Genomic DNA, 19,518 nt, shown 5'->3' on the forward strand with positions numbered 1-19,518 from the left:
CAGGGTGTGATAAAGCACTGTTTAAACACATACCTATCCTCTAGTTCTTTAATATTACCTCCCATATTATGGTTTTTATTTGTTTTACCTCATTAACCATGTTAGACTTGTGTATGTTCATTTGTACAATTAAGATCTTTCAATGTATGAAAGCCAAGATAGAGAACCCTTCAGAAACAGTAACAGGAGTAATAGTTCCCTGAGGGTATGGGAAGAAGAGAGTGGAAGGAAGGGAGGTAAAGGGGAACTCATTGCATTGATGACTGTGTAACCCACTCTCGGGGAGTGAACAACAGAATTGTATGTGCATGGATATATTGGATGATATAAGATACAGCAATCATTATATATATATTAAAAATATGTATCTATATATTCAATCCTGAGGGGTAGGGTGGTGGTGGGAGGAGATAAAGGGGAGCTGATATCAAGGAGTTCAAAAAGAAAGGAAATGTTTTGAAACTGATTGTGGTAGCAATTGTACAATACTGCTTGATGTGATTGAACTGTAGAATGTTATGATTTCTGTAAGAGTTCCCAATAAAATGATTAATAATAATAAAGTGAATCTATGAAGATATATTTAGATTGAATTTTAATGAACATTTCATCACTTGTTTTTTTTAACCCATTCTTAACTTGTTCTAGATTTTAATTCTTTTTTTTTTTCTTTAGGATCGAGGTTTTTCTATGCTTTAGTTTGCTATTGTTGCTTGGTGTTTTTGTTTTGTTGTATAATTTTCTTTATGTGAAATCCCAGATGGTGAATCTATAGAGACAATAACTAGATGAATACTTCCTTAGGGATCTCACAGGAGATGTTGGGGGGTGACGGGGAGCTAATAATGAGTACAAAATGAACAAAATGTTCCGTCATTGGGTGGGGCGATGCTTGCACGACCCTGTGATATATTCAAACCGTTGAGAGGTGTGATACCTGAATTACATGTCAATAAAACTGTGTTGGCACAGTGCAGTTTGGACGACAAACATGAATGCTACTATAGTAAATGAGGTTTGATTTGCTCGTTGTTTTTCCAGTTCCCAAAGCGCCAGAGATAGACCCAGTGGCGTGTTTGGTGGCTGACAACGCTGTAACAGTAGCATGGCGAATGCCAGAAGAAGACAATAAGATCGACCATTTTATGCTGGAATATAGGAAAACGAACTTTGATGGCCTTCCACGTGTGAAGGATGAGAGATGCTGGGAAATGATTGATAATATTAAGGGTTCTGAACATACACTGTCAGGTAAGGCAACTGCAACTCAAGAGTCTCATGCCTAGAAAATCAGTGTTCTCCTGAAAACTGTTTCTAAAGGACAGTAAAAAATGAAGTTAATATGAAGTTTCTTTAACCAAACTCACTTTTTAAATTTTTAAAATTTATTTTTCCAAGCTCACTATATATTTGCATTCGAGGTGAATTTTCCTTAAAACACTTGTTTTAATTGCTGCTGGTGTTTTTGAGACATGACATGAAGAAATATTCTAGAACCAGTATCTCAAAGTAACAGTTACTTTTCCCCTGGCTTTCTTACTGAAAGTTTTGCCACTTTTTAGTAGGTGTCCCTCCCCCCACCCCCCCCTCACCCCCATTGTACTCTGTACTCGCAATCAGGAAGGCTGTAGCTGTAATGATTTAGGAGTACCTGCAGGTGAATAGCCAACGTTGGGTGGAGACGTGGTGTTAGAAATTTGCAACCTGCCTACTGAAACGTTTTTAAAATGCTTTCTCGAAAGAGAACTTTGGGTGCTTGCGGTGGCCCGGTGTGCCTGGAGCTAGTCAGCGCTTGTTACGCATGAGCAGTAGCGTCTGCGGCTCTCACTGAATGCTGACTCGTGTCTGGAGGTGCGCTCACTCGGAGCTGCCTGGGAGCACACAGTGAGGATGCTGAGTGCAAGCAACACTAGTGGCACGATGGGTTCCGAGCGGGGCTGCTAAGCACACGGTTGGCGGTTCAGACCACCGCCCGGGGAAAGGCGAGACTGCATGCGCCCACGTAGATTTAGACATGGGAACGCTGTGGAGCAGCTCCGTTCTTTCCTTTCTTCTCTGGGCCTGAATGGACCCCACAGCAACGGGCTAGTGGGCTCTCTTCTTTTCACCTTTTTTTTTAACTTATTTTTTTATTTTATATAAAAGTAGCTTAATATAACAGAATAGGCATTTTAATTTCAAAATACACTTCTATTCTGATACTATAGATAAGTGTACGTAATAATATTTCTTTTAACTTTTTACCGTGAATTGGGCGAAAGTTTATAGAGTGGATCTTCAGTTTGACATTCAACAATTCATTCACAGTTAGTATCAACTCATCCATTTCGGTCCCCTCATTGGACCACCGCCTGCCCCACTTCCTGCGTATTTCTTCTTTCCTTTTCCCCTTTTTTCCTAGCCTCTGAACTTGCCCTTGGGTAACATGCATCCCTTTGGATTTACATGGCTCGTGATTCTAACGCAGGAATGGGCAGGAGGGGCAAGTTCAGTGTCAAACCTGTAGTGTTACTTCTTGATAAAGTATTACTTTTCATGAAGCTTGAAAGGTACTCCTTTATCGCAGGGCTAGAGAGGGGCTGGGGGGAGAAACAACTATTCATAAACTTTATTATGTCTTTCTTTGGAAGGAAACAAGAGTCATCGTGTTTCCCTCATTTCACACATTATTGCCCGTTAGGCATGGACTCTTACTCCGTCTTAGTAAGGTGATGCTTTCCCAGAGGATGGAAGAATCCGTTTTAAAGTTCATACTCGTACTTTTGGATAGATTACTTGTCATGTCTGAAAGCCATTCTCAATTTCACAGGTTTGAAATTTGATGCAAAGTATATGAATTTCAGAGTGCGAGCATGTAACAAGGCTGTGGCTGGAGAATACTCCGATCCAGTGACTCTAGAGACCAAAGGTAAGGTATGCAACATGAGCAAAACGTAGTACCTGACATGATTTACTATTTTGTAAAAAGAAGCATTTCACGCATGGTCACTCATACACACTAAGGATTATAAAATCAGGAAAATAGGACAGTTGTGATTTCCGCGAGGTTTTCCTTCATCACTATATTCAGAAGGGTGGAATCGACTGAGATGATGTAGGCTCTGGTGCTCAGTTTACAAATTTCAGTGAAGTGCAAGTGATGGGAGCGTCACTGAGCTTTGCCTAAGTTTTTCTGGGGAATGGATTATGGCTCAATAAAGGGGAAACACCAGTTCCGTTTAGTTCAAGTTCAGGTTCCCTCTATTGTCCAGAATCTTTTGTAATAATTAACATTTATATACTTTTTTAGTGCTGTTTTAGGGTACAAAGGACACTCCAGTTCCCAAATATAATTTAAGGAGAATATTTGTTAAGTCTTAAACAGGGCAAATAAGAAACTAAAACCCCATCTGAATGAGGGAGACCATTAGTACGTGGTCATAGTGCCGACCAAGCACTTGGTGCGGTGCAGGGACTTCAAAAGGTCAAAGGAGGGCAAAGGAAACCCACGAAAGATGATGGGCAGCAGATCAGTACAGCACAGTTACAGCTGGACTACAGAATCGGGATTGGGACGATGATGGGGATGCGTACTCTACGTTAGACAGAGCGTTTACCAGATTGGTCCAGGGCCTTCCAACCAAGGCAGCCAGGGCATGATGGCCATGACTGTGGGCCCACAGTATGGCTGTCTCCATCAAAGACAAACCCAGGCACCCCTAAAGGAGACTCCCCTTTAACTGAGACCCCATGAAGGATTAGTGTCACCCCACCACAAAAGAGAGAGGGGGGAAGGGAGGGGAGGGGAGGGAGAAATTGCACACCTGGCATCAGAACTCAGTTTTCCATTTGGGTGCTGTGGCATTTGGTGGGTCTGGTGTCAGGGAGTTTAAGGTGGTACCTTTTCTTTCCACTCTTACCTCCAGGATGGCTCCGAGCCCTGTTCTCAGGCATATCAAACATTAGGCACAGTTGTGGGATTTTAAGAGTTAATTGAGGCTGGGGGCACTTTACAGTTTAATCTTTTTGTTTGTTTGTTTTTCTTTCAACTACACAAATGCTCTCACGTGTATTATCTAGTAGCCACTTAGAGGCAATTCATTTCTTGGTAGTTTCAGCCTCTCAATTCAGTTTACTGGCCCTCTACTGGATCCTGGGTTCCCAGATTTGGCTCTTGAATGGCATCCTCTGTCGATGAGCCAACAGTTCTGTGGGCTCTCCTCCTCCTGGAGATTGTGACTCCAGGTGACAGGTGGAGCCCAGGGGTCTATAGCTGCAGGGGTCCCCAGGTGATTCCAATGAGGTGCCAGTGTTGGAGACCTCATGCAAGAGCTGTCCAAGACTTTGAACCATTTCATCACCTGGAGAACAGAGAATCAACTAAAATTTCCTATGTATTCTTAAGCATCCCTAGGATCTTGTTAAAAGGGAGATCATGATTCAGCATATCTGGGATGGAAAGACAAATTCTCAGCAGGGAGTGAAATCAGAAGGAACCAGTTGAAACCCTGGATTGCATAAGTGGATTAAATCTTACCTTTTAGTACCTTACCTGGTACGGCATCCTTTTTCCTTTTTTTTTTCCCCACTGAGACATGCCATAATTCTTTTCTGTAAATTAATTTTTGTTTAGACACAGAGTTTTAAAAGCTATTAACTTGCAGACTAAGGCATTTTCTAGAAACTGTTGTGCTTGATAGATTTGTAGTTGGAATGTTGTTTTATGAATAAAGACAATGAACAATGGGTCATCAGTTGCATTGTTGAAATTAAAGTGTGATTTACAGAACAATGGGGGATAAGAAGATGTTTGTCTCTTCAGGGGATCATTAGGTTTCTATGTACTTATTCTGTTGTTTGATGATACACACTTCACAGATACAAAGCCTTAGTTAAAGCAGGTGGCATTTTTCAGTAAAATGTGGTAATGTAAGGGACTATTTCTTCACTGGATAATTACCAGATATTTCAACTTTCGGAGGGAAATATAACTGATAGAAGCAGATTAAAGTAGGAGAAAATAAACATCTGCTGAGCCACGAGTCATTAAATTTAAATGACTTTATCCTAAATTTCCAAAATAAGAAAGTTGTGCTGGTTTCCTAAATGAGCAGTTTGGGCCAAGTTTGCGAGTAGTGCAGGTAGTTCATCCAGATTCCAAACAATCTGGGAGACATAGTTTTGTTTTTTCATTTAAGTCACCATTTCCCACTTGCTACAAATTGTCACCTAAATTATTTTTGTCACCTGAGCTAGTTCCTTTGATCATCACCCCAGCAACATCCTGATTCCAGTTTCTACTTACTTATCTTAAACTGAAACTAACAGCCATTCGTTATGAAATTATTAAATATTGGAGCACCAGATAAAATGTGTGTGCCAGGCTCTATAACTTTTAATGTCATGTCACCTGCTCTGTATGTTTAACAGCAAATCGAGATTACTCTGTACTGATAGAGATTCTGGCAAAGGAATGGAAACGAGGGATTTGAACTGGTTCTTCTTGGTTCAGTCGTGGCTGACAAAGTGCAACTGAATAAACCAGAGCTCGTCAAACAAACTTAGGTGAAGAGATCCATAACCAGAATGGGGCGTTTCCAGGGCTCTGCCCTGCTAGAGACGCAGTCTCCTTCTCAGGCACGAGGACAGCTTGCCCAGCTCGTGGCAGCCGCATCCAGCAGAGCCGGAGACAGCGGTCCCTGCTCAAAGGTGGCAGCTGGCTGGGCCACTTGTCACCGTCCTGGCGGTGACTCCGCCTTCCAGGTCGGACTCCCGAAAGGCTCACTGTGCCTCTTCCCAGTTTCCCATCCCTAGGCTTCGACTCATAATTTTTCCTGTTGTGGTTATTGTTCTGGTTCACCCAGATGTTGCAAATTTGAGTGTTCCAGTTTCCCCTGCTTAGTCTTGACTGAACCAGTTTGAAACCTCGGCAGAAACAGAGCGGGCATACAAGTGCATGTATTTGGTTGGACTGTAGGGTTCAGAGCTGATAAGGAGGAATAAGAAATACGGTAGCAAAGGCAAATGGAAGCCTTTTTGTCCAGACATTAGACGCTAGGATCAGGAATTTGAACTTCCCTCTGCGTATACTGTGAAACCCATCGAGTAGGCAAGAACCAGGATGGCGAAAACGGTTTCAGAGCGGGAGGGATGCCACTTTCATGTTTTCTTTCTTTTGTCCTGGACATGCTTATTCGTTAACAAGCGGTGTGAAATGTTGTCTTTGACAGCACTTAACTTCAATTTGGATAACTCATCATCACATGTGAACCTGAAAGTTGACGATGCCTGTGTAGAATGGGACCCCACCGGAGGCAAAGGTCAAGAACCTAAAATTAAAGGGAAGGAAAACAAGGGCAGGTGAGCTCGTTCCCCAAAGCTGTCGTTTGGACAGAGCCTTTGTACACGGGTCTTCTTTTATTTGTGGGGGCCTCGCTAGATTTGGTCTCAGTCACCCCGTGCAGTAACTCCTGGTGCCCCTCCCCTGCTCCCCCACCCTTCCCAGGGACTTCCTCCCACTCCAGAATCCTCAGGAATGTTCCTCACCAATTTCAATCATAGAATTATAGTCAATAAATATAGTAGTAGATGGCGTCAGTGGAATATTTCTTAGATTATTTGAACACAATTGTTCAAATCTGTAGAAAACAAATTGTTTTCTAAATCTTTCTACATGGAACAGCAAATGATCACATACATTCTTAGTCACTGAGCTGAAGCCTTAAACATTTTTTCCTTCTTTCCCTTTAATTACAATTTTAATCTCAAAAAAAGTTACTGACAGGGATTCGCAAATACTACTTACCACAATATTGCAGTTAAAACACCAGAAAATGGGACAAAATCAGGAACGATGAAGACACCAGTAGCACCAAGATACACCTCCCCCCCCACCCCGTGCTTGCAGCTCGCCCAGATGAGGCCCGGGTTGAGCATCATTGTAATTGAGTAATGCTGGCAGCTGTGACCTGGACGCATGGGAGCCAGTCAGCATAGAGCTGTAGGCTTGTATGTCCATGCGGACGTGGTAGCTGGGCTTCTGAGAAATGCCTGCATTGCTATAACTACTTCAGGGCTACATTCCTGCCGTAACCCCACACAGAACGCTTCTAGGTGGTCATTTTGTTGTCCCCTCTGACAGAGCCGCCGGGTGTGATCAGGACCTCCTAGTAACCACCCACCCCCAGGGGCTGCCTGGCTTATTTAATGACAATGCACAGTGAAATTTTTACTTTATGATGTGTCAGAAACATGAAAGTGAAAATATAATGCCCCTCATCAGTGCTTGAATGTGTCATTGACATCGTTACTTTGTGCTTGGTTTCCCTCCTGATCATGATGCTACTTTTACAGTTTTATTACAGTGTCCCATTTCTCTAACCTTATGTCTACAGCAACTCATCTTCTTAGAGACAAGTTTCTAGTATACCCACTTAGTTTGAAACGTTAAGGCCAGAAGGTCTCCACTGACGACAACTTTAGCATGTCCAACCTCCTGACCAGGCATGCGGACCTTTTGTTATTGTCAGAATGTATTTTGTTAGTCTCGAGGTGAGAGCCTCTTTCTTTTTTAACAAGGGAAAACTTTGCTCAAACTGAAATAGTTGTAAATGTCACCATGAGTTACAAACCACTGGGTGGGTCCCAACTCACAGTGACCCTGAAGAGCCAAGCAGAACTGTCTCTTTGGGCTTCGAGGCTGTAAATCCTGATGGGCGCAGGCAGCCTCATCATTTTCCCTTGGAGTACCTGAATGGGTTCAAACTGCTGACCTTGGGGTTAGCAGCCCAACTCGTTAGCCACAAAACCACCAGGACTCCTTATGAATTATAATAGTCGATCACATACTTTTCCCAGCAGGCTTTTGATTTCATTTTTCCTGTAAAGTGTTAAAGTTTAGTTGAAAACAATCTTTTAACAGTTGCTTATTTTTATCTGACAGTGTCCATGTTACTTCACTGAAGAAACATACAAGGTGATGATCCGTGTCTGTCTAGCTCTAGGACTTAGTGTCTCTAGCTTGGCTGAATAACTCCTTTTTTTACGACCAGTAAGCAGAAGCCATTGCGGCAGCTTGTATAAGCTAAAATACTGCTTTGTGTAGACTGTCTGTATTGGTAGCTTATGTTTTGACTTTACAGCATTATAGCGTGCTGCATATTATTTGGGTTTCATTGCATATGATAACAAACAATAAGCTCTGCTCCGAAGTCTTTTGTGAATTATTTCCCCACACCTGATTGTCCTCTGCACTTACACTGACCTCTCTCTTGCTGTGCTGCACTCAGTGTGTCTTAACACTGTAGCTCTGCTTTTACTTGTATTTGACGCTAGGCAGATTTGAAGTGTTGTATATTTTATAATAATCTCATCATTTCCAAAGCATCGAGGATAAAAAGTACAGGTCCACGTCTTATTAGGACAGTGCCAGAAAGAATGTATCGTTGCAAACTGCACAAGTCATAGTGTGCTCATTTGAAGATGCCACACACCTTTTCCAGATCCCAGATGTATTCTCGTTTCAAACCCATCTTTTTTCCTCCTTTCAGTTTATTCTCTCATTATTGCTGAAAATGATCATGTGTTTAATATGCTACAAGTTGTCAAACAGGACTGGGTTTATAAGCACCTATCTAATTTGATTTTGGTCACTTGGAAATGTTTAAACTGCATTAAACATTCAGATTATTTCAGCCTTTCCTTTTAAGGATATTTTTCGAATTTTACATACATTTATTTATTATATCCATAAATATGTATTGAATGCAAGATGTCGTGTTAGATGCTATGGGATTTATAAAGGAACACTGTCACTGCCTCCAAATAACTTGCTCTGATTTATATGGACGATGTAGCTCACTGCCACTGAATCGACACCGACTCATAGAGACCCTATAGCACAGAGTGGAATTTCCCCCTTTGGCTTTCTGAGACTTTAAATCTTTACAAGAACAGACCACCTCAGCTTTCTTCCGTGGGTCAACTGGTGGGTTTGAACGGCTGCCTTTGAGGGTAGCAGCTCAATGCAGACAAGCCCACTCACCTACAGGGCTCCTTAGAGGAGAGATACATGTACATCTGTGCAAGGAGCAATGTGGAGAAGCTAACATAGATTATACCTAAGGAATGCTAAGTGTGAATACAGGATGCAGAGGAAGGACGACAGGGAGAGCGGCCAGGTGTGGGGTGGTCGGTTAGGACAACTCGCTAAACTGAATGTAGCAGTCAAGGCTTTATCACACACTGTGAACGTATAAGCACTCAGATGGGCAAGACGCCACCAAGGAAAAGCTACTGACTCCTCCGTGGTTCCCTTTTTTCTCACGGAATGTCAGCTGTGGATAATGCAATTGTAGAATTATCCCCAAACCGAACCATGTGATTAAAGGACCCTAGCACCGGAGGCTGGGGAGGGACTAGGAATGGAGAAGCACCGAGTCACAGCGGAGAAAAGAATCTAGCCTCCCCCTCATGCCCACAAACACACAGCAGGGGAATGAGCTGCCCTGGCTAGGATTGCCTATGCGCATGGCAGCCTATGGCCCGAGTCCTCATTCCAGCTCTGTCCAGAGACTGCAGGACGTCCTCCGGCTAGGCACCAAGCCTAGTGTGGGGAAAGCCACCAGGCAAAGATTGTCTAACTGCCTGTGGTTTGATCTGAAAGAAGCAGGGTTTACCGGGAGCCAGACTTCTTAGAAGAGTTGCTTAGCCTGGTACGGTCTGGAACATGGTCTTTGAACTGACGCCCTAGGAAACAGAATATGTGACGTGCCCTTGTGACTTGTAGGGAGAAGGGAGCACAAACAGAGGACAAGCCCTGGGCAGACTGAGTTTCAGGGCACCATCTGGGCGGTGAGCTGCAAAGTGCTTAGTGCCGTGTAGCCGGGAGAAGACGGAAAAGAGATTTTTTTTTCCAGGACTTTTTTTTTTTAACTTTTCATTGTAAATCAGGTGGGCGTTTAGATTTCAGATCATTAATTTTATATTCAACAAGGGAAACTTCTTATGAAACCTCCCAGTAGCTTGGGACCAGATTTTAAAACCTTGAAATGCCAAACTACATAGATTGTACGCAAGATGGAAGTACTTGAAGTTTTTTTTAAAGAGTGGGGTCGAAGGTTTACCTGGTAACCATGCACAAGAGGACTTGGATGGCAGAGGTCATTGGGAAGCTGGCGGACCGCGGTCCACCGCCAGGTAGCACAGAGTTCCCATCAGGTGGCTCGGGCACCAAAGTGCCCTTGGGACAGATGTTCTTCGGCTCAGAAGCCTGCAGTGCTGGAACGGAAGAGTTCTCTCTGTTTTACTTTTTCTCTGAAACTAAGCTGTCATTCTCAATAGTTATATTTGTTTTTCTTTCCCCCATGCTGTCCCTTTATTTCTTTACTACTGGTAAGTGATCATTTTTGCTTTTAAAGATGATGTTTCTAGTTGTGGAAATGACTCGGGGTACTTTTGAGGTAGCGCTGCGTGAGGATGTTCTGCATACCTGCTGCCTTCTCTTACTCCAGCGGGGCAGTTTTTTCCAACGCACGTGCCACCCCAGCAGACGGTCTGGACTGAAATCCGAGTGCTGTTTGTGAAAACGTTTCCCCATTGGCCCCGATCCTGATGAACCTCCTCACTGGAAAACCCCTGCCCTGTCACAAATCCCACTTGCTTGAATCCCTCCAGCCTCACACCGTGCTTCAGGAAGGTGTGGCCCTTAGCTAGCAGCGCCGCCTGCTTGTTGCTGCGGTGCAGTGTGGCACCCTGCTCCCTACTGAGGATGCGGGGATGGGGCTCTGTGGCTCTGCCCCTAATTGTGCCCCGTTAGCTGGCCCTCAGCCACGGACCCCGCGTGCCGTAGCACCCGAGTTTGTAGCGTGCTGTGGGGTACATCGTGAGAGAGTTCTCTTTCTCCCCACCTTTGTAACCCTGTCCTGGTTACGGGACTTTTGTCACCACTGGCTCCCTCCCTAGTTTAGCTGAATATAAAATCCTGTAATTCTTAATTAACAAGCAACTATTTCTGAACTTCACCCCTCTGGTATTCTGATTCAGGAGTCTGGGATGGGGTTAGCGATTTGCATGATTTTGACGCCCCGAGTGATTTTGATGTGCGGACACCTTCCAGAACCACCGGCGGACCCCACTCATTCTAAGGACTCCTCACCCAGTGCCTTTAATCAGCTGCGCGCTGTTCTCCCTGCATCTGATTCTTGCCTCACAACAAAACCTCGCCTTTTTTGTTTGCTCCATCTTTCGGCGGACAAGCCATTGTAGCCCTGATTGGGAAGGGTAAGGATAGCACCAGGAATACTGTCAGGCTCCCGAGTTTGCAGTGAAATTAAACATCATGAAACGCTAGTGTCTCACCTTTCTTCTCTGGTTACAAAACTGGTTTCCCCACACTGACATTTAAGATTCATTAAAATATGTTTATTTTTTGTACGAATTGCCAATACTGGTAGGCTAATTAACTTGGTTTGACTTGCCCACTGATCCCCTTCGTCAGTCATATGCTGTTTAGTTTTAGCATTGTTTTCAATTTCATCTCAATTTTTTTCATAAACCTTGCTTGGTCTGCATGACATTAGTGCTTCTAGCCAGCTTTGTGTTGATGGTTTCTTATATTTAAGTATTTATAATTAACAATGCTCTTTAATAATAATTTAGATAAAATAAAATGGCACTGTTCCTGAAACAGAATTAGAAATCTTGTTGACGCTTCATTTCGTGGTGTGTAATTTTAGTGTGTGAAACACAGAACAGATTACTTGTTTGTCTTTTTGTCCCTGTTTATATAGAAGTGGTACGCCATCCCCCAAACGGACATCTGTAGGCTCCAGACCACCCACAGTCCGAGGCAGCCGAGATCGGTTTACTGGGGAGTCGTACACAGTGCTGGGTAGGATACACATCAGAGTTCTTCATCTTCTCAGACTAGAGGCGTCGCTGTCAACCCAGTGGGCTTCCTACTCACCCAGAGGGAGTGGCTGTCTTGTACTGAAATCTTTGCAAAAGTTTCTCACTGATGAAGGTTAATTACTTTGGCGAGTTTGTAATCGCATACTGTCATCATTGCTGCTTAAAGAAAACCTTCCAGGTCTGCACACTGCTCCCTTTCTAAAAGCGTGTGAACTTTAACAGAATAGTCAGGAAGAAGAGATGTGATATATATCTTATATATTCAGAAGGAAAATAGCAATAACGTTACAATAGGTACTCTGTATTTAGTTTCTGATAGAAACAAATCTTTGAAACAATTTTTGGGGTTTTGTGGCTTAAATAAAAATATGTGACCAGTCGATCATTTTAAGGGGCCCCAGTGGCCTTGTGGTTAAGCACTGGATGCTAACTGCTGTCCTGTGGTCTCAGTGCACCAGCCACTCCACGGGAGAACGATGCAGCCGTCTGCTTCCATAAGCATGACAGCTTGGGAAGCCCTGTGGGGCAGTTCTAGTCTGCCCCAGAGAGTTGCTGGGAGTTGGACTCATTGGGGGAGTTGTGGGTGGGAGAGTTAGAGTAAGGAGTTTTATTGGAAGAGAGAGACTCAAATCATCTACCTTTTCTGGTCTTGTGCAGGAGACACTGCGATTGAAAATGGACAACACTATTGGGAAGTCAAGGCCCAGAAGGATTGTAAATCTTACAGTGTGGGAGTAGCCTACAAAACTTTGGGGAAGTTTGACCAACTGGGAAAGACAAACACTAGTTGGTGTCTCCATGTCAACAACTGGCTACAAAACACATTTGCAGCCAAGCATAATAATAAAGTCAAAGCCTTGGATGCTACTGTTCCTGAGAAAATCGGTGTATTCTGTGATTTTGATGGAGGTAAGTGCACCTATTTTCTCTTGAGACAAACATTGCCCTGTTCCAGCACTTTTTGCTGGTAGTCATCTGTGCAAAGCTTAACTCTGGGGTGTGGGTGTTTTGAACAACTACTGTTTCATCACACACATAATCTCCGTTTAGAATTAAGTGCATGAAGGGAGATGACCGCAGAGTCCTGCAAAAGCACTCACCTATGGTATATAAAAGATCCCTGATGGTGTAGTGGCTATGCAGTGACCTGCTGACTGCAAGGTTAGCAGTTCAAAACCACCGGTTGTTCCATGAGGGAAAGATGAGGCTTTCTCCTCCCATAGAGAGTTACAGTCATAGAAACCCACAGGGGCAGTTCTATCCTGTCCTCTAGGGTCACTGTGAGTCAGAATTGACTTAATGACAGTGAGTTTGATTTGTTTTTAATCCTTCCCTTACCTTGTTTTATTTTCTGCAAAAAGTACTGGAATAAGATTTTCAAATTGGGGAAGACCTTAGAAATTATCTGATCACATACTATATACTTGTTAGTTCACTTGGTTCAGCAGCTGGTCACCTCCACTAGCCTTAGAGACTTTTGCCCTCTTGAAGGTGAAGCTTACAGAAGGAAGCTAGTTTTATTGTTAGAGACATTTGGATTAGAAGATTTTTCTTAAATTGACCCAGTTGTCTCCCTCTAACTTCTGGGTGGGTCTGTTGCTCATAAGTTTTGCCACCTGAAGAAAAGCATCATTAAGCTCTCGGCTCCACATTCAGGCTGATGTCCTTGTTTGTTTAAACTGTTAGCATCGCCTCTCTGTTCCATTCATTGTCCCTCTTAACATTCGATTTTTCACAACTCATAATCTCTTATAGTTGTGAGCTATTTTGTCATGCATTTCTCGATGATCGGTCCTTAGGGCAGAGCACATAATCTCAGGCCAGAATAAGCCAACAGTGATTTGGCAATCCTATTTTTAGTATAGGATTGGCTGCTCTGTGACCTGCATTGAACTTGTAACCGCTTGATCCACTAGATTACTATTTTATTTTTGTGGCCTGTCCAGTTCTTTTTTTTCTTCTTATTAGAGTACTCTGAAGCTATTTTTATTGATTTTAAACTCAAGATTATTGCTCTTACCTTTCTTAAGTTTCATTTCAATAAATCTAGCTAAGTTTCCCCTCCATTTAAAATTATCTCATAATTCACTTGATATTTCTCTTTTGAAACATTTCCTTCAGCTTGGACTTCTTTGACTCATATTTGATAAATATCTTCTCTTCTGTCGCCTACAGAAGGTATGAACTTCTAAAGATGACACAGTACGGAACAAAAATAATTCCCCAGGGCCTTCTTTCCACACTGGTCCTTGAGGCAGATAATGAGTCGTCAAAACAACAGTGGCCTAGGTGACTGTAACACTGTGTTGTGTTATGTGCGACAGTGACGCCCTGCTGGGTCTTGCACCATCCTCTTAAGTTCTTATGTGTGAGTCCATTGTTGCAGCCATTGTCTCAGACCATCTTGTCCAGGCACTTTTTTGCTGTCCCTCTGCTTTACCAAGCATGCTTCCTTTTCCAGTGACCGGTCTCTCCTGATAATGTACATATTACATGGCATGAAGCCTCACCAACTTGCCTCTACGGAGCATTCACCTGGCTGCACTTGATCTAAGACAGATTTTGTTCTTCGGCAGTCCATGGTGTTTTTCAATATTCTTTGCCAGCACTGAATACCTAAATTGTTTCTACAGTCTTCCTATTCAATATCCACTTTTCACATGCATGTGGCATGATTTGAATCAGATACACCCGAGTCTTCACAGTAACGAGCGTGCTGCTGAATACTTCAAAGAGGTCCTTGTGCGACAGATTGTTCCATGCAGTCCTTTTTGGATCTCTGGACTGCTGCTTCGTTGCGGATTGATTGCGGATCTTAGCAATGCACACTCCTTGGTAACTTCAGTTTCTCTCTGCCTACCATGCGGTTATCTATTGGTCCAATTGTAAGGATTTTGGTTTTCTTTATGTAATTCACACTGAGGGCGGCAACCCTTGGCCATCATCAACAAGTACCTCGTCCTCACTTTCAGCACACAAGGGTCTGTCCTTTGCTTATTGTTTATTAACAATAAGCTTTATGGCAATGCTGATGCCACATTCTTCATATATCCCAGCTTCTCTGAGGATTTACGCATCACACAAACTGAATAAGTATGGTGAGAGGCTGCAACCATAACACGCACCTTTCCTGATTTTAAACCGGGCAGTCTTCCCTTGTTCCATCTGCACAGCCAACTCTTGCTCCGTGTATAGGTTCCGCATCCGCACAAGGAAGTGCTCTGGAATTCTCATTTTTCTCAAGGCTATTCATGGTTGGTTCTTGTCCACATAGTCCAATGCCTTTGTCTAATCAATAAGACACAAGTAAACACCTTTCTGGTAGTCTCTACTTTCATTCTAGTTCCATCTGACATCAGCAATGACATCCCTTGTTCCACATCCTCTTCTGAATCCAGCCTGAGTGTCTGGAAGCTCCCTCTCAATATATTATTTCAACAGTTGGATGATTTTTAGCACTTTTACTTGCATGTCATATCAAGGATATTGTTCTGTAATTTGAGAATTATATTGTTCTGTAATTCATTGGGGTCCCCTTTCTTTGGAACGAGTACAAATAGGAATCTCCTCCAGTCAGTTGACCAAGTAGCCGTCTTCTGATTTTCCTGGCATAGATGAACGAGTACTTCCAGTGCTTTATCAGTTTATTGAAACATTTCAATTGCTATTACATCAGTTATTGGAGCCTTATTTTTGACTACTGCATTTTTTCATTGCAGCTTCAATTTCTCCATTTAGTACATGAAATGGTTGAACATCGACTACCGTATATACTCGCATACAAGCCGAGTTTTTCAGCACATTAAAAAAAATCATTTTATTGGGGGCTCTTACCACTCTTATCACAATCCATACATACATCCTTTGTGTCAAGCACTTTTGTACATTTGTTTCCCTCATCATTCTCAAAACATATGCTTTCTACTTGAGCCCTTGGTAATAGCTTCTCGTTTTTCCCCTCCCTCCCCTCCTCCCCCATGAACCTTTGATAATTTATAAATTATTATTATTTTGTCATGTCTTACTGTCTGATGCCTCCCTTTACCCACTTTTCTGTTGTCTGTCCCCCAGGGAGGGAATTATATTGTAAATCCTTGTGATCAGTTCCCCCTTTCTACCCCACCTTCCCCTTCCCCTCCACTGTCTATCCCCCAGGGAGGGGGTTATATATAGATCCTTGTAATCTATTCCCCTTCTCCCTTACCTTCCCCCCACCCTTCTGGTATCGCCACTCTCACCACTGATCCTAAGAGGTTCATCTGTCCTGGATTCCCTGTGTTTCCAGTTCCTATCTGTACCAGTGTACATCCTCCGGTCCAGCTGGATTTGTAAGGTAGAATTGGGATCATGATAGTGGGGTGGAGGAACCATTCAAGAACTAGAGAAAATTGACAGGCTCATCTCCTCCCTGCAGCCCTTCTGCAAGGGGATGTCCAATTGGCCACAGATGGGCCCTGGGTCCCCACTCCGCACTCCTCCTCATTCACAATGCTACGTTTTTTTTTGGTCTTTGATGCCTGATACCTGATCCCTTCGACGCCTCATGATCTCACAGGCTGGTGTGCTTCTTCCATGTGGGCTTTGTTGTTTCTCAGCTAGATGGCCGCTTGTTTACCATCAAGCCTTTAAGACCCCAGAAACTATATCTTTTGGTAGCCGGACACCATCAGCTTTCTTCACCACATTTGCTTATGCACCTCCTTGTCCTCAGCGATCATGTTGGGATAGGCTGGTGTTCAGCACATTTTTTAATGCAGTTTTTGTGGTAAAATTAGGTGCCTTGAATTAGCTAAAATCAGTTTCCTCCAGAGAGGTGGAAAAAGTATTAGTATGCTTTCTTTCCTCGTGACTATCAGCACACTGTATTTCTTCTGTCTCCTTTCCCATTACATGTGGATTTCTCAGCGATTCAAGAAATAACCAAATCAAGAGAAAATTTACATTTCTTTTTTTGAGTATAGTACACTAGAGAAACAAATCCATAGAAACCTTTATAAGAGAGAGTTTTATATGAAGTGTAATTGTACATTAAGAAGCATCTCAACCCAGTCCAGTCCAAGCCCATTAAACCTGATATTAGCCCATATGTCCGATACCAATCTTTAAAGTCCTCTTCCGACCCATGAAACACATGCCATGATGCCGAATGCAGGACGATCACAGGCCAGTGGGTAGCAAGTCTTTGGGTCCAGTGGCGTTGTGAGTATCTCAGCGCTGGCAGGGGTCTCTACGTGGCTCCTCTGGCTTCAGAGGTCTGGGTGCATCAGGGTAGTCTGTTGCTTTTCCAGCTCAAGGCACTAGCGCAGTTCCATGTGTCTTGTCAGCTGCAATGTGTCCCAGGGAGTGAGCAGAGAGAAAGGTGTCTCTCACTTCCAAGGAGGAAAAAATAGGAGTTCCCAGAATTCTCAGGAGAAGGCCATGCGCACACAAAAGTCTCATTTGTTATATCTTGATTGACAGGTCAGACTCCACCCCTTCACTTGTAGTCCTCTCAAATTGACATCAGATTATGGAACTGCCACATTGGTAGCTCATGGAATTTACTTAGCCATACTGTAAAATATTATAGTGAAATGTGCAGAGACCTGCAGTTACACAATCAAAAAGGTAGAACATGCTCAATAGATCTTAAAGCACGGGTTACAAAAAAGTGAAGTTGTGTAAAAAAAAACACTGGCATTGGATTCTGAGGACCTTGAATAAGTACAACACTCCAGTCTTTGTACCTGAATCATTGGGAGGGGACACCTGCAAGGTTTTAAAAGACAAGAAAGATAAGTCAAATAAAAAGAAAGATGAGTTAAAAGTACTGTTACTAGAGTTCCAATTCATATTTGCATGGGTGTTTATTCCAAGAAAAACTTGTTTAAATGTGTCTTTAATCGGGGAATGGCTGCAGACAAGTTCTCTCCATAATACATGTGTCTTAGCCTCATTAGGATCACTTCAAAAAGAAGGTCCAGGAAAAATAGTGGCTTCCCAGGTCATCTGGTAGGCCAGTTAATTCAAGGAAGATTGGTTATCCCAAAAGATTTATACAGATTGTTTTTGGAATTCCAAAGGGTAATATTGGTAGATATTGCTGAAGAACACAAAATGAGCACAGGGCCTTCTTTGAAAATTTTATAAGGAAATTAACAACTGCATTGGTTCTCACCAAGGCCAAGGAAGTTGCACTGAGGGTTTTTTTTGTGTATATATATATATATATATATATATATATATATATATATATATATATATATATATATATATATATATATATATATTGGTCAGCAGTTCGAAACCACCAGCAATTCTGAAGGAGAAAGAGCTTTCTACTCCCAAAGAGTTGCAGGGCTGCAAACCCACCGGGGCAGTTCTGCTTGCTGACAGTGAGACAAGGTCCTGCTGCCACCCCGTGGATCAGCCAACCACAAAAGGCCTCCCAATCCTCAGAGAAAGAAAAAAGGTGGTGTATAGACCTAGATTGGGGATATATAGAGAAACCACAGCTTCCCATTTTGGTATTTTTGTTTAACAAAGTTTCAGTTATTTAATAGAAAATGCTTTTTTTCTTACCCTCATATAATGTGAATCCAAAGGCTGGAACAATAAATATGATCTCAAGTAGTTAGAAGATAAATATTAATGGAGTAAACCTTAACTAGTGGTAGGATTTGGATGAAGAGGCAAGTTATAGTAACAGAAGGAATAAATTGTTTTTGCTTATTACTGAGTTAACAAAACCATTTGTTAAGAGATGATTAAGAGTCATTTATAGTTGGATAAATAAAAAAATGCCAAATTATAGAGGATCTCAAAAAATACTGATTTTCAAGTTTATCAATTCTAGTGTTTATCATTGTAACAAAAAAGTAAAGACAAATATGCACTATGTAATACTTTTATGCATGATCATATCTTGATGTTCACTAAATGTCACAAATAATTTTGTATAATAAAGATCTTTTTTCTTTTAGGTCAACTTTCTTTCTATGATGCAAACTCTAAACAATTGTTGTATTCCTTTAAGACCAAATTTACTCAGCCAGTGTTACCTGGTTTCATGGTTAGTATCTACTTTGTAATAACTTTAATGAGAATAATTTGTACTGCATATTGAGGGAAGTAGGGCGTCTTCTTTTCTGTCATACCCCTCTCTCTCCCTTATCCACCTTAACCTAAACCTACAATCAACTTTGTATTTTTACAAAAATGTTAAGTCAATATCAATACATAAAATATTCTGTCGCATAATGAATGCATGCCAGATCTATCCATGGTATTGCATTTTATCGGTAGTCCTGTATCTTTTATTGCTGGGTAGTGTTCTGTCCTGAAGTGCTAGCCAAAAAGGTCAGGGATTCAAATCCACTAGCTGCACTGGGTGAGAAAATCTGTTCCTACAAAGACTACAGCCGAGGAGTCTGTGCGGCTGCTCTGCCACATCCGATTGCTCGGAGTCAGTAGGATGTCAGACGTGTTGCATGTTGTTGAGAGGGGCCATAAGAACCCCATGCACCGCAGAATGAAACGCTGCTGGTCTCCCCATCCTCACAGTTCTCCTGTGCTTTGCGACCGTTGTTGCAGTTCCTATATTTATTAATTTATTCATGTAGTTATCAGCTGAAGGACATTTGAGTTGTT

At 42.4% G+C, this 19,518-nt stretch overlaps 1 protein-coding gene across 1 annotated transcript in view; it reads left to right on the forward strand.

The window, feature by feature from the left end:
• The window catches only part of FSD1L (fibronectin type III and SPRY domain containing 1 like), a 70,665-nt gene that overhangs the window by 49,013 nt on the left and 2,134 nt on the right, over nt 1–19,518 (forward strand). Inside the window, exons 7-12 of the mRNA XM_075560264.1 lie at nt 1,042–1,251; nt 2,810–2,908; nt 6,210–6,339; nt 11,769–11,869; nt 12,547–12,798; nt 18,852–18,940. Of these exons, the coding sequence (XP_075416379.1) occupies nt 1,042–1,251; nt 2,810–2,908; nt 6,210–6,339; nt 11,769–11,869; nt 12,547–12,798; nt 18,852–18,940 (881 nt within the window). The remainder of the gene's footprint in view (nt 1–1,041; nt 1,252–2,809; nt 2,909–6,209; nt 6,340–11,768; nt 11,870–12,546; nt 12,799–18,851; nt 18,941–19,518) is intronic.

The sequence above is a fragment of the Tenrec ecaudatus genome, chromosome 10, assembly GCF_050624435.1.
Source record: "Tenrec ecaudatus isolate mTenEca1 chromosome 10, mTenEca1.hap1, whole genome shotgun sequence".
Classification (NCBI taxonomy): Eukaryota; Metazoa; Chordata; class Mammalia; order Afrosoricida; family Tenrecidae; genus Tenrec; species Tenrec ecaudatus.